General features: G+C 39.0%; 1 protein-coding gene across 4 annotated transcripts in view; it reads left to right on the forward strand.

Moving 5' to 3' along the window:
* Window positions 1–22,075, forward strand: part of GLRB (glycine receptor beta) — a 71,875-nt gene that overhangs the window by 2,528 nt on the left and 47,272 nt on the right. For all 4 annotated transcript variants that reach the window (XR_012639302.1, XM_074951052.1, XM_074951054.1 and 1 more), the window contains exons 3-4: window positions 17,609–17,715; window positions 21,274–21,341. Coding sequence is in view for 3 of the 4 variants with exons in the window: in XM_074951052.1 (XP_074807153.1) it covers window positions 17,609–17,715; window positions 21,274–21,341 (175 nt within the window). In the remaining variant the exon portion in view is untranslated. The remainder of the gene's footprint in view (window positions 1–17,608; window positions 17,716–21,273; window positions 21,342–22,075) is intronic.

The raw sequence follows: 22,075 nt of genomic DNA on the forward strand, positions 1-22,075 counted from the left end.
GTCTTAAAGCATTCGTTTTCTGCCGTAGACTCCTTTGGGTTTCCTTTCAAGTGTCATGAAAAAAATCTGATGGCAAAATGACTTTGTTTTTAATTGTGATTTAGAAAGTTGTGATTTCAGTCCAATACCCTCAGATTTTTGCAGAAATAATAGTACAGACTTATACTTGTGTGTTGTCTAGCATCAGATCAAAAATATACTATTAATAAAGAGGGTTTCAAATGTGGTATTAAAATCCATTTCCTGGATATGTAGGTTTTGTTCCAGCCGAAAATTAATGCAGCTGTTCACGTTCGTAATGTATTGGTAATGCAACTAGTGTCTTTAACATCTCCCCACGGATAAGATGTAAATATTTATTTTTTATTAAAGTAAATACCATTGATGGTTGCTGTATTAGATGAACTGACACATGCCTTTTTCGAACAGTTCTGCTTATGAAATATAGAACTTGAAAGTTATTAATTGCCCAGTTGACTATAAAGAGATCAGTTGCAGAGAGCATATACAGTAAAACCCTTAGTGAAAACCTAAGATGATTTCATTGTGCAAAGACTCCCTATTTTTAATTTCAAAACACTTTAGTTGTATTTCAACCTCTAGAATGGCATAACAGTTTTCTCATGGACAAATTACCCTTTGTCATCTTTTGCATGATGTGATGTGAAGACTCCAGACAGGGACTGACAGGGTAGAATGGATTACCACTAAATATAGAAAAAACATGCTGTAAATGCAGAGATTGCCAGAGTTAAATGGTGAGGCTAGAGGCCATGCATGAGCTACCAGAGTCACCAGTTTAAAAATCAGTATTTTACACAGTTACTACACAGGGATATCTGAGATACTGCTGTCACTTTGTGTTCTTCTGTGCTAAATGTAGACTTTTTAACCAGTGTCATTGCTTAATGCACTATAAGAAAGAGGCAGGAGTTAGGGGACATATCTTCCTGGGGAAAGAGAAAGGAAATATTAACTGGAAAAGCCATTATTATTTTTCTTTGAAATGCCAGGCACAAACACTGGTTGTATATACCCTTTTTGAACTCTCATTTTGAACAATGGCTATAGTAATTGTTTGTTTATTTGGCATAGGATCAGAAAATTCAATCTATGGAAGAATTTATTTATTTATTTTGTTATTTTGATTGGGTTCCCAAGAATTGGGTGCTGGTCAGTTGGATTTGGAACTCCTGAGTTTTTAGTGTCAAATGTCACCAGGGATCTCCTGAAATGTTACAGGTAGATTTTACTTTTTGTTCGTCTGCCTTTTTCTTTGAACAATTGTCAGATGAACAGTATGCCTCATCGATTTGATTTAAGAATTTATTACAGTATTTAGAATCCTTTGATAAAGTGCTTTTAGGTCATTGTAGAGAGGTTGTTTAAGGAAAACCCGAGGCTGATAATAATACCTAACTTTTATATAACGTGTTTCATCAGTAGATCTCAAAGAACTTTAAAAAGGAAGTCAGTATCATTATTCTTATTTTATAGAGGTGGAAGCTCAGGCTTCAGGTTATTAACATAAAGGTAGGCCCAATCAGATTTTCTAAAAATAAACAAAGTACCCATATTTGGCATATCTTAAATTCAGAGACTCACAGCCAATGGGATCCTAATGTTATAACAGTGGAGGAGTTCCTGTTGGACTAGTTAGAAGACATCGAGAACACATCTAATGTCAATGGGTGGTGAAAATAATTTTTAGAATTGAGGTAGAATGATATCTTGCTCTGAATCTGTGCAGAAATATTCTCATATTCTATTTGCTATTGTCCTGATAAGAAAAGATGATGACTCAGCTATGAACATACCAGTTTCTGCCAGTTGATTCCAAAATCCTAAAAAATACATAGTCTGTGTGAGTTTGCCAAACCTGAGAGAATATAGATTGTGAGCTCTGCAAAATGTCTGTGCAGGTCTATAGACCCACATAATCCTATAAAAGTTACACACTCCCTGTTGTTTCCCATAATGTCCCTTAAACTGCATGATACAGATTGGATATTTCTTTAGTTGATGACCTTGTATATTGTAGAGTTGTGTTTTGTTTATTTGGGGTTTTTCTGTTTTGTTGTTTGTTTGCTTTTTGCTGATGACATAGTTAAGTCTTTTTGTTCTTAATACTTTTTACCTGGAAAAATTCAGGGAATATTGCTTCCTCCCGCCAATAAATTTAAATAAGTAACCTCTTAAGGGCTGACTAAAATAATCTCAAAGGAGTGATCTTTTCATAAAGCTGGATGAGAATGTTACTTGAAAAGCGAAAGGGAATCCCATAAAAGATTAAATTTATTTGATGTGAAATATTATTGCATTCTTTATTAAACTAATATAGTTTAATATTTAAAATACAAATTCCTAGTGAAAATATGCTTAAATATATAAAGTCAAAATGTTCATCTGTCTTCCATTAGCCCTAGCCATTAGTGAAGGAAAAAATCTATAGCTTATTATAATGATCTACTGCAGGGGTTCTCAAACTCCATTGCACCGTGACCCCCTTCTGACAACAAAAATTACTACATGACCTCGGGCGGGAGGGGGCTCGAGCCCCGTCGCCCTGTGCTGAAGCCCTTGGGCTTCGGCCCTGGGGAGTGGGGGTTGGGCTGCAGTCCTGGGCCCCAGCAAATCTAACACCAGCCCTGGCGACCCCATTAAAACGGGGTCACGACCCACTTTGGGGTCTGGACCCACAGTTTGAGAACCACTGATCTACTGTGAACTATGAACAATGAACTATGTAAATCACAGTCCTAAGTCATTCAGCTATTCTCCTAGGAAAAATTTATACCACATCTGGGACAAATATTTGGTTACTTTGATTGGAGGGATGGTAATTTAGTACAGGTAATTTAACACTGTAAAATGGACTATTAATGAGGGTCGTCTTTAAACTTTAACACCAGGTTTCTCTGTACTATACAGGCAAATATGTTAGTATTTTCCCCATTTACCAGCACCATTCCCAGTGTACTGGCTGTCAGCCAAACACTACTGTCCCTTGTGAAATTGACTAGTGTCAGCATGAAACTGCCAGATGGGGGGTGCAGAGAAAAAAGGTTGCATTAAATTCATTTTGTTATTTACAAATATTTACTGGAAACTAACTTGTTTTGCAAACAAGAAAATTCTAGTTTCTATCTAAGACAAACTCTTGTCATGATTATTTATGATTCCTTTTTTTCTGTGTGTTTTATTTGATTACACAATTGGTGAGTAGTATGATGTGCTGCTCTCTAGTCTGTTTGGATCTGAACCAGTTTACCAGTTGTGTTTTGAAACAGTGCAGTCTCTTGTTTCATTAAATTGACACTTAACAGGTTATCCTTCTTGAGATTTAATGCTTATGTATAAACCTATAATGATTATAGTAGAATAGGGCTGCTGTAGTGTCTGACCCTTGAATATTTTCTGATTTAAAGAACAAATTGATATATTGGAATTAAAAGGCCATAATAGGGAGCTCTGCTGTATAAACCTGCAAAGAATTCCACAGATGGGGAACGTGTTTGTGAAATGATTTGACATAAACTCTTGCTCAAGGAACTACATAAATCCCACTGTCTCCATTGTTCACTAAGTGGAGGTGACTGCATGCTTGTGGTGTGTCTGCTGCAATTAACCAGTAGTTCAGGTATAGAAAACATGATGAATGGATTTGTGAAGTGAATCTGTGATTGCCACTGAAAGCTTTGTAAAGACCTTGGGTGTTGGAAAGATTTCAAAGAGAGGAACATTGAACTGACAGTGGTTTCTGAGTAGTAAAAATTGTAAAGGGACACTGTCCTGTTGATTAAGGCACTAATTTGACCTACCGTATATACTCGTTCCTTAGCCCGTTTGTTTATAAGCCAACCCCCCCAAGATGGATAGGTAAAAATAGCGAAAACTGTATGACCCTTTCATAAGCCAACCCTATATTTCAGGGATTGGCAAACTTTGGCTTCTGGCCCGTTAGGGTAAGCTGCTAGCGGGCCTGGATGTTTTGTTTACCTGGAGCGTTCACAGGCGTGGAGCCCCTCAGCTCCCAATGGCCATGGTTTGCCGTTCCCAGCCAATGGGAACTGTGGGAAGTGGCGCCACTTCCTGCAGCTCCTATTGGCTGGGAATGGCAAACCGCGGCCACTGGGAGCTGAGGGGCTCTGTGCCTACAGAGGCTCCAAGTAAACAAAACGCCCCCACCCGCCAGTGGCTTACCTTTATGGGCCGGGAGCCAAAGTTTTCCAACCCCTGCTATATTTTAAAAGCTGGCGTCACAAGAAACACTCAAAGTTTTGCTAGAATTATTTTAATGTTATCTTATGAAAAACCTGTTGTTGTTATAATAATAACTAAACAAATATGTATTCACCTTCAAAATTACAGTCAATATTTAAAATCGGTAAATGGATATTTAAAACAAGTAACTTAGAACAATATGAGACTTTAAAAAGTCTTAAAATCCTTCAAAGTCTGAATCAGTCTCTGATTCACCAAACAGTTCATTAAACTCAGCTTCAGTCACAGCTGCACCTGCACTGTCATCGTAGATGTCAGCAGTGTCATCTTCAGACTCAGATTCCTTCTCATCATCAGCCTCTGTTTTGTCATCATCAAATATGGTATCCTTCTCTGACCTGTTGAGTGCATTGCTGATACAGCATTTCCTAAATGATTTTTCTGTCATTTCCGAGGGAATGGACACCCATGCGTCCTTGATCCACTGGGCGACCAGCTTGATTTCGGGCTTCATAAGATTCCCACCTTTTGTCAACTTCACCATGCCTGAGCACATCCATTCAGACCACATTTTGTGTAGCCTGTCTTTAAAGGGTTTGTTCAGGCAGACATCAAGCGGTTGTAGAACTGAAGTTAAGCCTTCAGGTATTACAGCTAAAGTAGTTTTCATATTTTTGGCCACATTTTTCACCTCATCTGTCTTGTGTGCCCTGAACATGTCCCAAACGAGCATAGCAGGTTTCTTGAAAAGTGCTCCTGGTCTCTTATTCCATACTTTTTCCAGCCATTCAATAGTCTCACTTTCATCCATCCATCCATCCATCCCTTTTCGTGTGCATGTATGATGACACCAGCAGGAAATTTCATGTTTTTAGGCAAAGTTTTTCTTTTAAAAATAACAACAGGAGGGAGCTTTGATCCATTTGCCAAACACGATAAATCCACCGTAAAATGGATTTTTTTCGTGGCCAGTGGTTTTAATTAAAACTCTTTTTTCACCAACACAGGTTACTGTTCTGTTGCTCAGGAGATCAAATGTCATCTGTGTTTCGTCCATGTTTCCTATTTGTGACAGTTCAAATGCATATTCCTTTTGATATTTTATAATAAACCTTTGGAAAGATTCGATTTTTTTCTTCCAGATCTCTCGGCAGGTGTTGCGCTATCTTTGTTCGCTGACGAAAACAGAGACTATGACGGTTCATGAAGCGAGTACACCAACCCGCTGATGCGACAAACATTGATGGCTTTACTGACTTGTATTTGTCGTCTTTCAACATTTGCAGAGCATGCAGACGAATTCCAGTTCTAGTGACAATGTACCCATTTTGTCAACATTCAACAACCCAATTATTGAGATCTTTCTCCAGCTCAGGAAATGAAGCGCACCTTGTTGGACATTTTTTCTTGCTTCTTGGCATGTCTTTTAGTGTTGTTTTATTTTTTCGTCATTGTCTTACTTGCTTCTCATTGATACAGAATTCACGAGCAGCGGCGCAATTATTGTTTGCTTCTGCATGTTCAGCAACTTTAAGTTTGAATGCTGCGTGATAAGCAGACCTTTTTCTTTTGATTTCACCGTTCATTTTAAATACTAGTATGAAAATAGATTACTATTATTATTGTAGTTATAGGTTTTGTAGGACTTTATATAGGAATGTCACCTGCTTTATCACTGTCAAAGTATTATTGTTCTTTGTTTATTTCAAAGCAGCCCTGTAGAGTGGCATGTCTGTGGGGATAACAGGCTATTTCAATTTTTAGAGATTCCATCGATTCTGCACTTTATATTTTCATATTGTCTCGAGACTTATGAGGTCCATTGGTAGAAATGCATGAAGAGATCAAATTACACAGTCGTGGACTGACACCAGTGCTATAGTACCATCGTTCATTGTACTTTTCTGATTGGCTTGTAAGTCATAGCATTTTGTGAAATGCCTGGGTCAAATGTCATGCAGATCTGCAGCACTGCTCTTTTAGTATTCCTTTCAAGCCAATCTAGTCCACTAAACAAGCCTTTGCAACTTTAAAAGGCTGCAGTATTGACATTAATAAATGGGTCGGCAAACTTTGGCTCCCAGCCTGTCACTGTAAGCCGCTGGCGGGTTGGGACGTTTTGTTTACCTGGAGCATCTGAAGGCATGGTGCCCCTCAGCTCCCTGTGGCCATGGTTCACCATTCCCAGCCAATGGGAGCTGCGGGAAGAGGAACGCCACAGGGAGCTGAGAGGCTCCATGCCTGCAGAAGCTCCAGGTAAACAAAACTACAATGTATTAGATATTCAATGCAATGATTCCATGGAGTTTAAAATCATCAGATTTTGGTGTAGATCTGTTTATAAGCCGACCCCTGCTCTTTAATGATGCGTCACTTTTTTACCAAAAATATTCGGCTTATGAACGAGTATATATGGTATATTATAAAAGTGTTAATTAGGTGGGAAATGTTTATCATATTAAAAGTATTTATTTAATTTAAAAATCCATTCTTGTCACAGAGAATTTCTTTAAACTTTTCTTATTTTGCAGAAACTGCCAGAGGGCCAAGGAGCAGAGGATAACTAATAAATGTTAGACCTAGATATAAGTATTGTATGCGGTTGATGATGGATAAGTATGTGTAGATGGGCATCTTTGAGACTGAAATTCTGTAATCTGCTTCTAAGGTTTGTTCAAAGCAGTCATCAAGTAACTTGTTTTTTCCCAGCGTACATTCTTCTCAGTTCCCTGGTATTTCTGGTTAAGGCAAATTGAAATACATTGAGATTATTGCTGTAACTTGTAGCCTTTTTTCAAGGTATTCTCCAAAATTCTGGTCTGTACTCAGTAACCCACATCAACCCCTTCTGAAGCTGAGAAATAGCCCCTTTGAGCCTTTCAGAGAATATAACTTCTGCCACTGGCCAGAAGCAGAAACTCAGAAAGATCAGAGAAAACAAGGTCCAATAAATTGATTATTTTAAAAGAAAATAAATACATTTAAAATTTTAAAATGTTAGTGGAATTGAAGATTTTCTAGGTGGCTAAAAAATGGAATTATTTGAAAATTTATCCTAGAATTTTTCTTGGTGAAAAGTAGAGAATGCATCTTGGCTCTACAGAACCTCTCTGGCACACCACACAGCAGTAGAAAAAATAACCTCTTCTTTCCTTACCTGGTATCTATCTGGGTACTTATTTGGCTCCATCACTGCAGTGTCTGAGCACCTCCCAAATATTTAAATACGGGGAGTGTGGCAGGGAGGGAGAAGGATGAGCAATAATCTCTCTGTTTTTTCTTCTTTCCTAGCTTGTAGGAGAAATAGTTTGCTAGTTTACAAGAGTTTGGGGGTGAGTTGCTGGGGGTGTAAGTAAAATTATGAGGAAAAGCTAAGTTGAAGAAATGAGTTGTGTATTTAGTTTTTAAAGTTGTGAGGTTTTGTGGCCCTTCTGAAGATAGGTAAGCTCCATAATCTAGATCTGGCTCCTGTGAAATTCCATTATCCACATACTCATAAGCCTGCCCTGTTGATCAATAGTTTCATTGTTCTGGTGGCACATGGCTGTCATGGGAAGTTATGGTAACTAAGGGATAGCTGACCTCCCAGGTAGCTAGTGACAGTCCCTGGAGGGCATTCAGTATCAGGACATCCCTCTATTCAATGGGGATAGGCATTCTGGAGAGTAAGGGGATAAAATTCTGTATAAACTGTGCATTGTATCATTTTTGTAAAATATTTATACTGTAATATGACACATAATAATCTGGGCCCATTTCTGCAACCCTCACTCTGAGTAGTGCTTGCTCACGTGTATGGCTATACTGCATGTATTTTGACCACTGATGTGATTAGATACTACTCCATGTGAGTAATGGTTACAAAATCTGTCCCTGTATTTCATCCTACAGTTATTAGTTTAAGAAACACTTGTAACTTCCCCTGGAAGTCTGTCCCATAATATAACCATATAAGAAAAATTTTAAGGGCTGAATTGTATTCTCAGATCTGCCAAATGGATCTTTAAAAATCGACTAAAGTATCTCTATTTATATTTTCTAACCAAGATAGTATTATTCCCAAGATCTATATGTTATCTGCGTGTGGCTGCACATATTTAGGAAAAAGAGAAAATGTGGGTGGATTAGTCTAAAACATGTTTCTTTGCCTGGTGCTCTCTAAAACAGGAAGATGCTGACCATGTTTCATGTGTACATATAATAATGCCAACACTAGATGGAATACCAGTTTGTGTATGTAATTCACTTAGGGGCCCAATCCTGAAACCTTTGTGCATGTAAAAATTCCCAGTGAATTGAGAAATTTTGGATATGCAAGGAATGTATGGTTGGATACTAGCAGTTGTCTGTTTACATGACTATACACCTAATTATTCAGAGATCATAGAATCATAGAAGATTAGGGCTGGAAGAGACCTCAGGAGGTCATTTAGTTCACCCCTGCTCAAAGCAGGACCAACCCCAACTTAATCATCCCAGCCAGGGCTTTGTCAAGCTGGGCCTTAAAAACTTCTAAGGATGGAGATTCTGCCACCTCCCTAGGTAACTCATTCAAGGTCATCACCACCCTCTTAGTGAAAAAGGTTTTCCTAATATCCAACCTACGCCTCCCCCACTGCAACTTGAGACCATTGCTCCTTGTTCTGCCATCTGCCACCACTAAGAATTTCATGAGAATCAGTCTTTCATTAGGAAAGTAACTCATAAATACAAATGAAAAACATTTTGAATGAAATCAGTCTACCCTGATCTTTAGTGTCTAGTGAGGCCAGACTGAGACCCTCATTGGCTAGGAACATCCAGGGAGCCAGTAACAAATTCCAGTCCTGTTAGCATCCAAGCCTCTATAATCCAAGGAACATCTGATGGCAGCGGGAGACAGAGGGGCACTGAGAATTTCTAACTCATGATTGCAAACACAGAGATGTGTTATTGGCTTTGAATGGGGGACAAGTAGTAAATCCTTGCCCCAAACAACAATCACCCATTGTCCTTTTGAGCTCAAGGGCTCTAAAACTCCTGATGTGCTCAAATCTCTCTCCTGCTAGGACTTAGAGAATTTTCTCCATCCCCATGATACAGAGGTAAAGAGAATGGAAGTGACTTACCTATGGTCACACAGCAAGGTCATGCCAGAGCTAGAAAGCGAAGCATAAGAAAAGAGTTGTATCAAAAATGTTTTGCATTTAAAACTAACTGATTTCTTAAACAAAGGAAATGTGAGGTTTAGTTAGTGAATTGAAATGATACATTCTGGTCACCATGTGTTTCAAGATGTATGAACGAGTAGATCCATAGATTATCCATAGATTGAAGGAGGAAAACAAGTTTGCCTGTTTTGTGAGCTCCCAATGGTGTTCTTCAATGAACTGGTCAATTGAATGGAACTATTTGAATAAACTGAGATAAACTCTTCTAAAATAATATTATGAGAAATCATGTGAACATGTTAGAATTTCTGGAGGATTATTGTTCCTGATATTATTCAGTGCTTGTCCCAAAATGGATATATTGTACATAGGGCAGTTAGATACATGCTGATATTCATCCCATACATATTGTATAATTCCCCTGATACTGAAAGAAGTTATATCATTGTATAGTACTAGACCCTTTCTACAGTATGGTGCATATCACTCAGAATATCAGATGCCCACATCACAAAAGACTAATACTTCATATAAAAAGTAATAGTGCTTGCGGTTTACTGTGATATGTCAGACGTCTTGTTGCATTATGTTATGTTTCACTTCATTACGTTTCACTTTATCATATATCTGCATCACTGTTATTTGCATATCACCGTTTGTGTAAAGCATCTGCTCATATCTCTCTGGTTAGATAAGCTAGAATCAAAGTCTGCAGCTTGAGTGGTATATTGTTTTTTGTTTTTTAAATGCTTGAAGTTAATACAGCAGTGTATATTTACCGCACTTTCTGTCAGTCAACCAGCAGTCTTGAACTCTTCAATAGTGGGACATGATGCTAAATCATCCAACGTCTAAGCTATAAGCAGGTTCTGGCAACTGGGTTTACATATCATATGACGGTCTGGACAGTAGTATGGTGTGTTATAAAATGTTATGTGGGTTAACTTGTCTGAGACATGTCTATTTCTTCCCTGACAGTCATGGTACATGTCAACAGTGTATACCACACACTTATTAAAATTACACATGCCACAGCATAATGAGATCTTAGGACAACAGATAACTGATATGAGAACAAGACAATAAGAAACATTATTCACTAGCAGTTCTTTTCCCAAATAATTATCCTTGTATAACATGGTCTGTTAGGAGAAGGATTCCCTGTAACCTCAGTGAATTGTGTGAGACAATAAATCCCATCATAGTGTATGTCTCAGAAGCCCAAAAGAATGAGACATAATGTATCCTGACAAACTCAAGGAAGCCTTATAGACTTCAAACTGAGAATGCCACCTATATGTCTGCTCAGACTTGCTGAACAACGTTCTAAGAGTCACCTTTGGTCAGTGAATTAGTTCCTGATCCCACCACCATCAATATAAATGTATCTCCTCCACCACACATTTGATAATGCCTTGCTTCCATATCACATGTGGGTAAGCTGTCTGTGAGTTCGTGTTTATGATATAGGATCCATATGGTTTACAGGGATTACACAGGTGAGATGATTGGAAATCTTTCATTTAACGTCATTGTTACATCCTGTCAATGATGCTAATGGTTACTGATCATGTAATGATTAGTAAGAGGGCCAACGTATTCTACCGGATTGTGACGACTGCAACGTTAGCTGTATCTTTGTCCCTTTTTGACCTCTCTGAGCGCACCCTCCTTTCAGCTGTCAGGACTTGTTTCTTTACCTTTCCTGAGGTGGAATTCCACAGTATTTCTGCTCTTTGACCAGGTCCTGTTCTACAGTGCCCTGTGTATCAACTGTACTTAGCCACCAGGTACAACTGAATATGGGCGCCTGTGGGTCTTCTTTTTGGAAGTCTGTGACCAGTTGTGTATATAGTGACCAGAGAGTCTTCTTAAGCTAAAGTATTGTTTATTTTGCAGTGAGAACAAAGCATTTAGAGACAGGATTTTAAAACAACAAACAGACTATTTGCATGGCTAGCTTACGTAAAGACTTACCATCCCCTGGCAATCTATGCAGGCTTAACTTTTCCAGACATCCCAGCAGATACCTGTGTCTCAGTCTGGTTCCCCAGAACAACCCATCCTCTGTCTTGAGAGAGTGTTCTTTTTTTAAACTCTGCTGTAGTTCTTTTGATCTCCTGCATTCATTGGGCTCTTCCTGTCCTGCTTTGAACCAGGTTTGCAAGTCGGGTGGAGAAGAGGAAAAATATTCAAAGCTAATAGTCTTGGCACTTCCCTGTAACAAGAATCAAGTGTTTGTGGAGAGGTGGCCCTCTTGAGCCATTCTTTCGCTTCCTGCCTGTTTTTCTAGACAGCCTCCTGTTGATTGGAAGCCAGTGTAATCAAACCAAAAAATCCCATCCCTATAACTAGCCAATATACTTTATTTATGAAGTATCACAGAGCGTCTCCAAATCCATCACAAGGTTATTGAGGTAATAGAGACATTGGGAGGGTGATAGCAAAATGAATGTGAATTTTAACACCCCCCCCCCACAAAAAAAAAAGTTCCAGTAAAGTGACTGAACTTAGGAGTGGAGAACAGGGTTTTTGTGGATAACCTTAATGAAGTCTTAATTTTTAAATTTGGTGTCCAGATACCCTGGCGATAGGCTCATTAAAAATAACGATGAGAGATGATAATCAAGAAAAGGTTATATATCTCCCACTTGTCTAGGAATAAGCAACAGATCTTTCTCTATCTCTGTCTCTCTCTCTAACACATTTCACAACATTGCAATTACAATGTACTTTTGTAGGTATGGTAACTAAGTTCTGGAGGTGAGTGTCCATGGAATATTAAAGGTCTCTCCTATTAGGGGCTGCCACTTTTGTGGCAGAGACCCTGACTATGTATCTTAGCTACTTATATGGGCACCATCACCATAGTATATGAGCACTTCCCAATCTTTAATGAAAAAAGAAAAAAGAAAAGGAGTACTTGTGGCACCTTAGAGACTAACCAGTTTATTTGAGCATGAGCTTTTGTGAGCTACAGCTCACTTCATTCTTTCTTCATCCTGTCTATTGTTTTCCTCCAGAGGCAGCGGATCATATTTTGACTGGCCTGTGACCACACAGGCTGAAAATGCATTTGTATTAACATGCCGTGAGGATTATGCTTCAAGACAAACCATTACATTAGAGGAAATGGTGTTATCAATGGTTGCAGAGGCAAGAAAATGTAGATTTAGATGCAAGCAAGATTGAGCTTTACTGTCCTAGACTATATACATCAGCTGTCCCACTGGAATCCATAGGTAACTGGCTATCCTGGTAATTGATGATGGATGTGAAGACTGCACAATAATAGTCTGTGTCTCATTTCCTAAGTCAAGAAATGGATCTCCAGTTCAACTAAGATTGCGCAGTTCCACAGTCATTTATTCCTGGTACATGAAGAGACAAGTAAACCTGTCTGAATGTCATCTACATTTGACTTCCTTTTGGTTTTTTTCCTGCTCATTTCCTAGTCTCTCTAGCTCCCTTAGTATTATTTCTCTCTTCTTACTTATGTCTGCCATCTCCCAATTTTGTAGAATCTGTGAATTTAATGTATACACAGGTAACATGCTACACGAGTCAGACAAATATCTCTGTTTAACCACTTTGGGCTAGTACTATAATATTCAAATACTGTAGCAACCAGGACAGTTTAGAAATTTGCAACAGAAACTGGTAATTTATGCTGCTAACAAGGGTTTCTAAAATGTTTCATATTTTAAATGCTGGACTTCTATAATTTGGAAAGAAATGCTATTGCCTGTGAAAGGAAAGATCCCACTAAATAGATAGATAGATAGATATAACAATTTGCACTGAAGTCCGTGGGGTTTGTAAGTGCTCAGGACTTCTGAAGACCAATGACTTCAGTGGGAATTATACATACTCAGTGCCTCTTAGGATCAGGCCAGTATGGTGTTATATTAATTCTACTTGTGGATGTGATGTATGGACACTCGTCTTTCCCTACTTGCTCCCTCTTCAAAATGGAGAATGATCTTGATCATTTAGAAGGGAAAAAATATTTTCTTTTTCACTTTAAGTTTAGATGTTTCTTGTTAACTGATCAGTGATACCTGCAAAAAGGTCATCCAAAGCTGTTTGCTATACCAATATTGCTGATATTTTCACTGGTAGTGGCCAATGGTCAATGCTAAAAGTTAAACACAAAATAATTTAAAGATGTATAAGAGACAGGTTTTGCATTTCTACTTCATCATTTTGACCCAGGTCAAATGTGGGAATGCACAGACATGACATTTGGAAAATTATTTGAAAATGAATGTATTTAAACCCTCATCTCAAAATGGATGGGTAAGAGAAATTTCACACACTTACATAATGGAGGAGAAAATCCACACCATTTGAGTGTACATGTGGCACTCTGTTAGCTAATCAATAAACATGAGTAAAGGAAAAGAAATAACCTTCCTCCTGGATATAAAACTGGATATCAGATCTTAATAACAACTACTAATTAATAGCAGTAATGTTAGATTAAGAGAGTTTCAGTATACTTCTGTGATCATTCTTGTACAGTACTTCAAGTCTGGTTACCACTGCTCATTCCTTATAGATATATATATATATATCAGTTTATCTCTTGATAAATATATTTTGTACTGTTTCACATTGTTACACTGACTATATTAATAAATATTTTTTTAAAAAAATCATAATTTTATTTTCTATCTAATAATGATGTTACTCAGATCCTCTAAATGGGGTAGAAGTTGATGTGACTCACCCAGATGTGATCAGGGATCTGTATAATGCAGCCACTTAATATTATTCCTAAATTCTACCTCATATTTGCATGTTCTCGTTCTGGAGTTTGAGGTGGCACAATAACATATGTAATACTTTGCATTGTCTTTGAATAGGATTCAGAATTCTGATTTGACCTGAAACTTGTCTAAAGAATATCTAATGCACAGTTTGCAATTTCAAGGTGAAGTGAATGAATATTTATAATTTAAGAACTAAGTTTAGGCACTCTCCTTCCCTCTCCTCCACCTGCAACAGCATAAAAGAGCACACAAAAATCTAAAGCTGCTTGGTAACTGCATCGCTTATGCTGTTTTAGGTTTTAGAAATGTCTTTCAGCTGCAATATAGGAAAAGAAATCTGAGACCTTGGTGGGTTGTGAAGAGGATGTTTTTTAAACACTCTTGGTTTAAACTATGCATTTCCCCCACAGATTCCATATTTTTATTAAAAGTATGGACTCTTGATGTTTTATTCTCACTTTCTTTATAAGAATTTAATTTTCAAAGAATTAGCCTGCAGTACAAATGTTGTAGTTGAAGCCAATTTAACAAAGTTTCAATTTCACAACTTGTGTCATAAAGTCTTGGTTTTGGATCATAACACTGTGGGTCACATCCTTGGGATTGGCTGTTTGTTGCCTGGCACAAATCAGAGAAATGTTGGGGGACACAGCTGGTGGGCCAAGGAGTAACTTAGCCTCGAAAGGGCCATTCTGGCACCTGAACCCACAGCTCAGCAGTTCTCTGACTCCCCTTCCCCCCCTACCAGTCATTCCCTGTTGTGCTGGAGTAAAGTGCTCAGTAATGGATGCTATAGAGCAGGGGTATGCAAATTACGGTCCTGGGGCCACATCCGGCCCTTCAGATGTTTTAATCCGGCCCTTGAGCTCCTGCCGGGGAGTGGGGTCTGGGGCTTGCCCCGCTCCAGCTCTCCAGCGAGGGAGCGGGGTAGGGGGCTTGCCCCGCTCGGTGCATGCCGTGACTCCACACAGATCCCGGAAGCAGCAGCATGTCCCCCCTCTGGCTCCTACAGGTAGGGGCAGCCAGGGGGCTCACACGCTGCCCCCACCCCAAGTGCCACCTCTGCAGCTCCCATTGGCCAGCTGCGGCCACTGGAAGCTGCAGGGTGGAGCCTGCGGATGGGGCAGCACGCAGAGCCGCCTGGCCGCACCTCCAGGTAGGAGCTGGAGACGGGACATGCCGCCACTTCCAGGAGCTGCTTGAGGGAAGTGCCGCCCAGAGCCTCTCCCGCACCCCAACCCTCTGCCCCAGGCCTGATCCCCATTCCGCCCTCTGAACCCATCGGTCCCAGCCCAGAGCCCCCTCCCACACCCTGAACTCCTCATTTCTGGCCCGACTCCAGAGCCTGCACTCCCAGCCAGAGTCCTCACCCCCTCCTGCAACCCAGTCCCCAATTTCCTGAGCATTCATGGGCCGCCATGCAATTTCCATACCCAGATGTTGTCCTTGGGCCAAAAAGTTTTCCCACTCCTGCTGTAGAGCCAAAACAGCTGGTTCTAGTGTTTTTTCTACAGTGGGTAGCCAGGTATACAAGCTTTAAAGCTGCTTTTCAAAACTGGGGTAGCAAAAATAAGCTTTAGCCAGGGCCCAGGGTCTGGCCCTGTCTGCCTATGATCTCTATTATTTTCAGTGGTTTTACTCTTGTTTTATATGAATGTGATTGAAATGAATATCAAGCCAAGGGTTGCTAGCCCTCCAGGATTGTCCTGGAGTCTCCAGGAATTAAAGATGAATCTTAAAGATGATGTCATGTGATGAAACCTCCAAAATTGGCAACCCTAATCAAGCCAGGCTTACAGGTAGTTTAAATACCAGGTTTTTCGTGGTAGCTTAGCAGCTGCTGATAGAGGATATATGGTTTATTCAGCTTTGAGGGATCGGCAAGGAAAGTTCTCATATAGATTATAGGGTTTTTTCCCCCTCCTTCTTTTGGAGCATCTTGAAAGTCATAATTATACAACCAGTTGTGATGCATTATGCATTCCTGACCTTTCACTGTTGTATAAATCTTCAGGGATTCCATTATTTTTGTTCCTGAAAGTATCCTTTTTATCGTAGCACAAATTACATTTTGGAGAAATAACCAATAATACATTGTGGTAATATGTGGATGAGTGGAAGATTGATCCTGTTAGTATGTTTTTCCATTGTCTGAGATATTAGAAACTTGATTATTTCATTTAGAAGTGCTGCTCCTATAATCACAGCCTCTACACTACTATAATCAAGTTGAGGGTAGTACTCTAATAGTGAAACCCTACTTCACATCCAAGGAGGTAATCTTGGATTCTAAATATAAAATCTATTCTGTGGCTTCCACGTGCACAGCATTTAGTTGTATATTTCATGAACAAGGGTAACATCAAAAGCTCTCAACACATTCACTGAAACTTCACGTAAAATATGTACAAGCAAACTGAAACATCATAACAAGCTGAGCAAATTAGGTCTGTGACCTACTATTCAGTTTAGAATGAGGTATCAAATAACCTCACCATCTGGTATAAACACACATAGGTATAAACTTACTGTCTTATCTTCCATGGAGTCTGAGTCAGGGTGTAAGTAGTATGACAGATTTGTTTAGTCATATGATAAATCACAAACAGGCTTAGGTTTGATGTTTCATTTGTTCTCATGAGTTTTGTTTGGGGTTACTCTGGAGTCTTGGAATTACCAAACTGTGTGGGTGGATGGTCCACTGAATTGCATGGGTGAATTGCAAGGAGGTGTGTGTGTGGAGGCGTGTGCATGCATGTACCTGCTGACCTTAATATCAAAATTCAGTAGCTAAGCTACACTTACCTATCTCAAGCTAACTAATTTTACTGATCACCTGAAACACGAACAGTAATGGGAAGGTTAATGAGGATTGCAATTCTCCTGACAAAAGTAAAATGAGAATTTGCAACCTCTTTTTTTCAATTGAAAAGGGTTATCAGGACTTACCAATTAAATTACGAAGAGCCTTCAACTCTTTGTGGGATATCTGGGTCTGTCACATGAAAGCAATAGACTGCCAAAAACTTCTGAACGTTTTGGCATCTAAAATTGCTTGTCAATTTGTTTTTCTAATTTGACAGTTACTAAAAATAGTCCTTTAGGCTGCTTCTCCTAATGAAGAAATTAAAGCATCACTGATATAAAAGTCATTCGTGCATTTTTGCTTATTTGATGTTTTTAGTTTTTTATTTAGTTTACAATCAGAAGCTATTAGAATTTTCATTGTTTTTATAACATTATGAAGAAAATATTGAAATGTCAGTACTACAGTGTATTAGAGTAAGCTAGGTAAAGGAAGATTAAATACTATAGAAGTTACCTGTAAGGGGTAAACTTGGGGGACGTTTATATGTCTGATGCCTTTTGGATAGTTTGAATGGCATTTTAAAATGACTCAGGAAGTTCAAAGTTACAGTACCTGCTATCTTAAATAATAACCAGTGCACTTTTTCACAGCGAGCAGTCAGCTGAAGATCTTGCAAGAGTACCTGTTAATTCTACCAGCAATATCTTGAATAGGCTGTTGCTCACTTATGATCCCAGGATAAGACCAAATTTCAAAGGTTTGTCACATTTAAAAGACATTTTCTGCCTTTTCAAGTTATTAATATTTCCACACAGAATCTGTGGAAACTAGATTTCTGGAAAGATATAGGATTACATTTCTGAAAAGGGGGTGGGGAAACAGCTGAAAGATATTTACCCTTTTTAGCCAATGGATAGATAGCATATGAATATTTCATGCTGCTAACACATGGAGTATTTTTAGGGATTTTTTTAATTAATAGCTTTTTAAAATTAAATTATATGGTTTTAAAATGGTTTTATTTAGTATTTGAATACTGTTTTCAAGGCAGTGTATTTTTAAAACATTAAACAGTTTTATTTAATTTCTTTTAAACAGGTTCTTGTCAATGATCATGAAAATACTACAGAATTTAGGCCCTACAGTGTTAGTATTTCTAAAGCACACAGACATTATAATTCCCTTAAATCTGTGCTAAGCCCTATTGCTGCATTTTGGAAATTAATGTGGTTCATATGCTTAAGTACATGCACTTAGCAGCTATCACTTCTGTACTGTTATAATAATGACAAGAGTATATATCCTCTAAATAATATGTGATAACTCTCACAGCTGCATCTTAAGTTTTCCAGGAATGAGATTCTTTCTAAAAAAACCCAATTTTTATTACACTACTTGAACTGCAGCTTGTGAATGTGGCTTTTGCCACATTAAAAATCACATATAAATATGTGTGTGTAGGTATATAATTTTAACACACAAATACATAGTATGAAGAAAACTATTCTGGAAAGCTATAATCTTGATTGTGCTTCTGAGGAGAGTGCTACAGATATGCCGTTACCACCTTGTCCTCAAGGTAAAGACTTTTCCTCTTCCCAATGGGAAACAGTTCTTCAGATATATCTACTCAACTCACTTTATAAACATATTAACCCTGCCCCCCTAACCTCAAATACTGTAGATTCATAGAAACTAAGGTCAGAAGGGAACATTATGATCATCTAGTCTGACTTCCTGCACAACGCAGGCCACAGAATTTCACCCACCCACTCCTGCCAAAAATCCTCTCACCTATGTCTGAGCTATTGAAGTCCTCAAATCGTGGTTTAAAGACTTCAAGGAGCAGAGAATCCTCCAGCAAGTGACCCGTGCCCCATGCTAAAACCTGGCGAAAAACCTCCAGGGCCTCTTCCAATCTGCCCTGGAGGAAAATTCCTTCCCGACCCCAAATATGGCGATCAGCTAAACCCTGAGCATATGGGCAAGATTCACCAGCCAGATACTACAGAAGATACTTACCTCAGAAGAAACGTCACCCCTTTTTGTTCACTATGGAAGCTTACTCAATTATTTTCAACAGTAGGCATTGTCACAGGGGTCGCATGTCCACCTAATAGGCCACTTGATATTCAGCAATAGGTAGTAGGCATATAGCCCAAAATCTTATTGCCAATATTTGATTCCTTCTCTCACACACACTCCCATTGCCAGCAGTCCAGAAAGAATCAGGACTGAAGAAGAAAGAGGAGAAATGTTACATCAATTCAGAAGGAGGCGACGTGGGAAGAAGAATATCTTCTGACAAGTGATTTGCCCACGTTAAAATATTTCTCAAGCATGACTGATTTACTTGGCTTGCACATAGACCTGGCCTAAATCTGCAAGGTACTGAGCACCCTCAATGGCACTGAAGGCGTTTGGAGTTGAGGGCACTCAGCCACTTGCAGGAGGGGCTCAGCGCGGCATAGTATCAAGCCTGCACACAAGGCAGAATCTACACTTTCACCAGTCAGTCTTAGCAGCATAAATTGGAATAATATTTGTCAAGGTTCCTTCCCCACTCTGAACTCTAGGGTATAGATGTGGGGACCTGCATGAAAGACCCCCTAAGCTTATTCTTACCAGCTTAGGTTAAAAACTTCCTCAAGATACAAACTTTGCCTTGTCCTTGAACCCTATGCTGCCACCACCAAGCGTGTTAAACAAAGAACAGGGAAAGAGCCCACTTGAAGATGTCTTCCCCCCCAAAATATCCCCCCAAGCCCTACACCCCCTTTCCTGGGGAAGGCTTGATAAAAATCCTCACCAATTTGCATAGGTGCACACAGACCCAAACCCTTGGACCTTAAGAACAATGAAAAAGCAATCGGGATCTTAAAAGAAGAATTTTAATTAAAGAAAAAGTAAAAGAATCACCTCTGTAAAATCAGGATGGTAAATACCTTACAGGGTAATCAGATTCAAAACATAGAGAATCCCTCTAGGCAAAACCTTAAGTTACAAAAAGACACAAAAACAGGAATATACATTCCATTAAGCACAACCTATTTTACTAGCCATTTAACAAAAGGAAATCTAACGCATTTCTAGCTAGATTACTTACTAACTTAACAGAAGTTCTGAAGAGCATTCCTGATCTGTTCCCGGCAAAAGCATCACACAGACAGACGGATCCTTTGTTCCCCACCCTCCAGCTTTGAAAGTATCTTGTCTCCTCATTGGTCATTTTGGTCAGGTGCCAGCGAGGTTATCTTAGCTTCTTAACCCTTCACAGGTGAAAGGGTTTTGTCTCTGGCCAGGAGGGATTTTATAGTTCTGTATAGAGAAAGGTGGTTACCCTTCCCTTTATATTTATGACAATATTAATTAAATAAACTGTATATTCGATTCTGAATCTGAATGTTTCCCATGCTGTCAGACCTTATTTAGGACACAAACAAGATTCCGCCGTCCCTGTCCAGGTTGCTGGAAAGGCTACCTTGTTGTGTCGGCCTATTACTCAGCCCCCAACCTGGAGGACCAAAGGACTGCTTTTCATCAGGTCCCTCTCTACCCTTTGACCATCCATCTTGGGTGACCCCACCAGGAATTAAAACTCCCATCAGCATAGCTCTCAGGGTCATTGGAAACACAAGCTGCCCCATCATGTCAAGTTGTACTCTTCACGGAAGAGTATATAAGAACAACCTTCAGATGAAGAAGCTACAAAGGGCCATTTTTATACCTCACCACAACCACCAATCCCTTTACACACTCACACCAGACTTGCAGAAAGAACAGCCGGTCTGGAAAATCTAAGCAAATATGTCAGTATAAGTCACAAATCAGTGAAGAGAGCCGAAAGTGTATGTCTTTCCTCTGTACCTATGTTGTCTGTATCCATTACACTATCTACAGGGGCTGGTACTAGACTGTGAGGTTAGTGATAACACAAAAGCATTACATTTGTAAAAGATTTGCAAAAGATTCCAGCTTACTGTTCATGGAGTATTTTAAGCTTAGAGATGTGGGCTGAGGAATTTTTCTAGTTATCGCTAGAATGAAAATAATTGTCATAATTTTCATTTTAATGGGAGCAGGATTGGACACCATATCTTTAATCTAGCAAATGTATATTAGAAGATTAAAAGATACTGATGGCCTGATTCTTATCTATATTTCAGTGCCAGAGCAGTGTTAAGTGCATTTAAAAGAGGCCCTAAAGTGGGTGTAATTCAATTTAAGGACCCAGAATGATATAAATGGTCAGTAGCTCACAAGAGAATCAGGCCCTAAATCTTACACTGTGCATTTTCTATTTTTTTTTTTTTAGGAATTCCAGTCGATGTAACAGTCAACATTTTCATTAACAGCTTTGGATCAATCCAAGAGACAACGATGGTAAGTGTGAAATTTGAATATTTGCATACAAAATTTCTTACTAAGTTAAACTAAATTAAATCTACTTATCCACAAAGAGGATTGTATCTTGTTGTTCATAAATTGTGAGAGGTTTTATTGTTTGATGGATTCAAGGCCTAAAAAATGAAAAGGAGTCTAGTGGCTTCTGAGAAGTGTGAAATGTGGTTCTTCCTTGCTTAAGATATTCAGCTCAGCAGGAGAATGTGTATTAGTGTGAGGTCAATGACCTCCCTTAGACACAGTTTTGTCACTTATGCAATCTTAAGGTGAATGTTTGGCCCATAAATGAGACGCATAGAAAGGTGATCATGCCAAGAGCAGAAGGCTGTGTAGTGTACAAATTCTTAATTTTCCAGGCACCTGAAGATATGAGTAAGCACAGTGGAGGAATGTAAAGAAATGCAATATCAATGCACAGTTGATCACACGTATACCCATGTTTGTTACCCAGGATGAGCGAAAGTAAATTGAGTATTGATAAAAGACAGATGGTAATGACTGGGAACTCCCTACTACAGTAAGTCATTTTGTGACTGTTGTAGTTTTTCTGAGTGCCAGCGTGAGAAGCATTCTCTTGTGGACATAAAAGTTGAGGAATATTCAGTAGCTTAGTCCTTGTTGGACCCAATGACATTGGCAGAAGCAGTGTGAAAGACTTGCATTTAAGTTTGAAAAATTTGGAATTTGGTTTAAGAAGGGAGAGTCTAAATTTA

This window comes from Natator depressus, chromosome 4 (genome assembly GCF_965152275.1).
Source record: "Natator depressus isolate rNatDep1 chromosome 4, rNatDep2.hap1, whole genome shotgun sequence".
In the NCBI taxonomy this organism is placed as follows: domain Eukaryota; kingdom Metazoa; phylum Chordata; order Testudines; family Cheloniidae; genus Natator; species Natator depressus.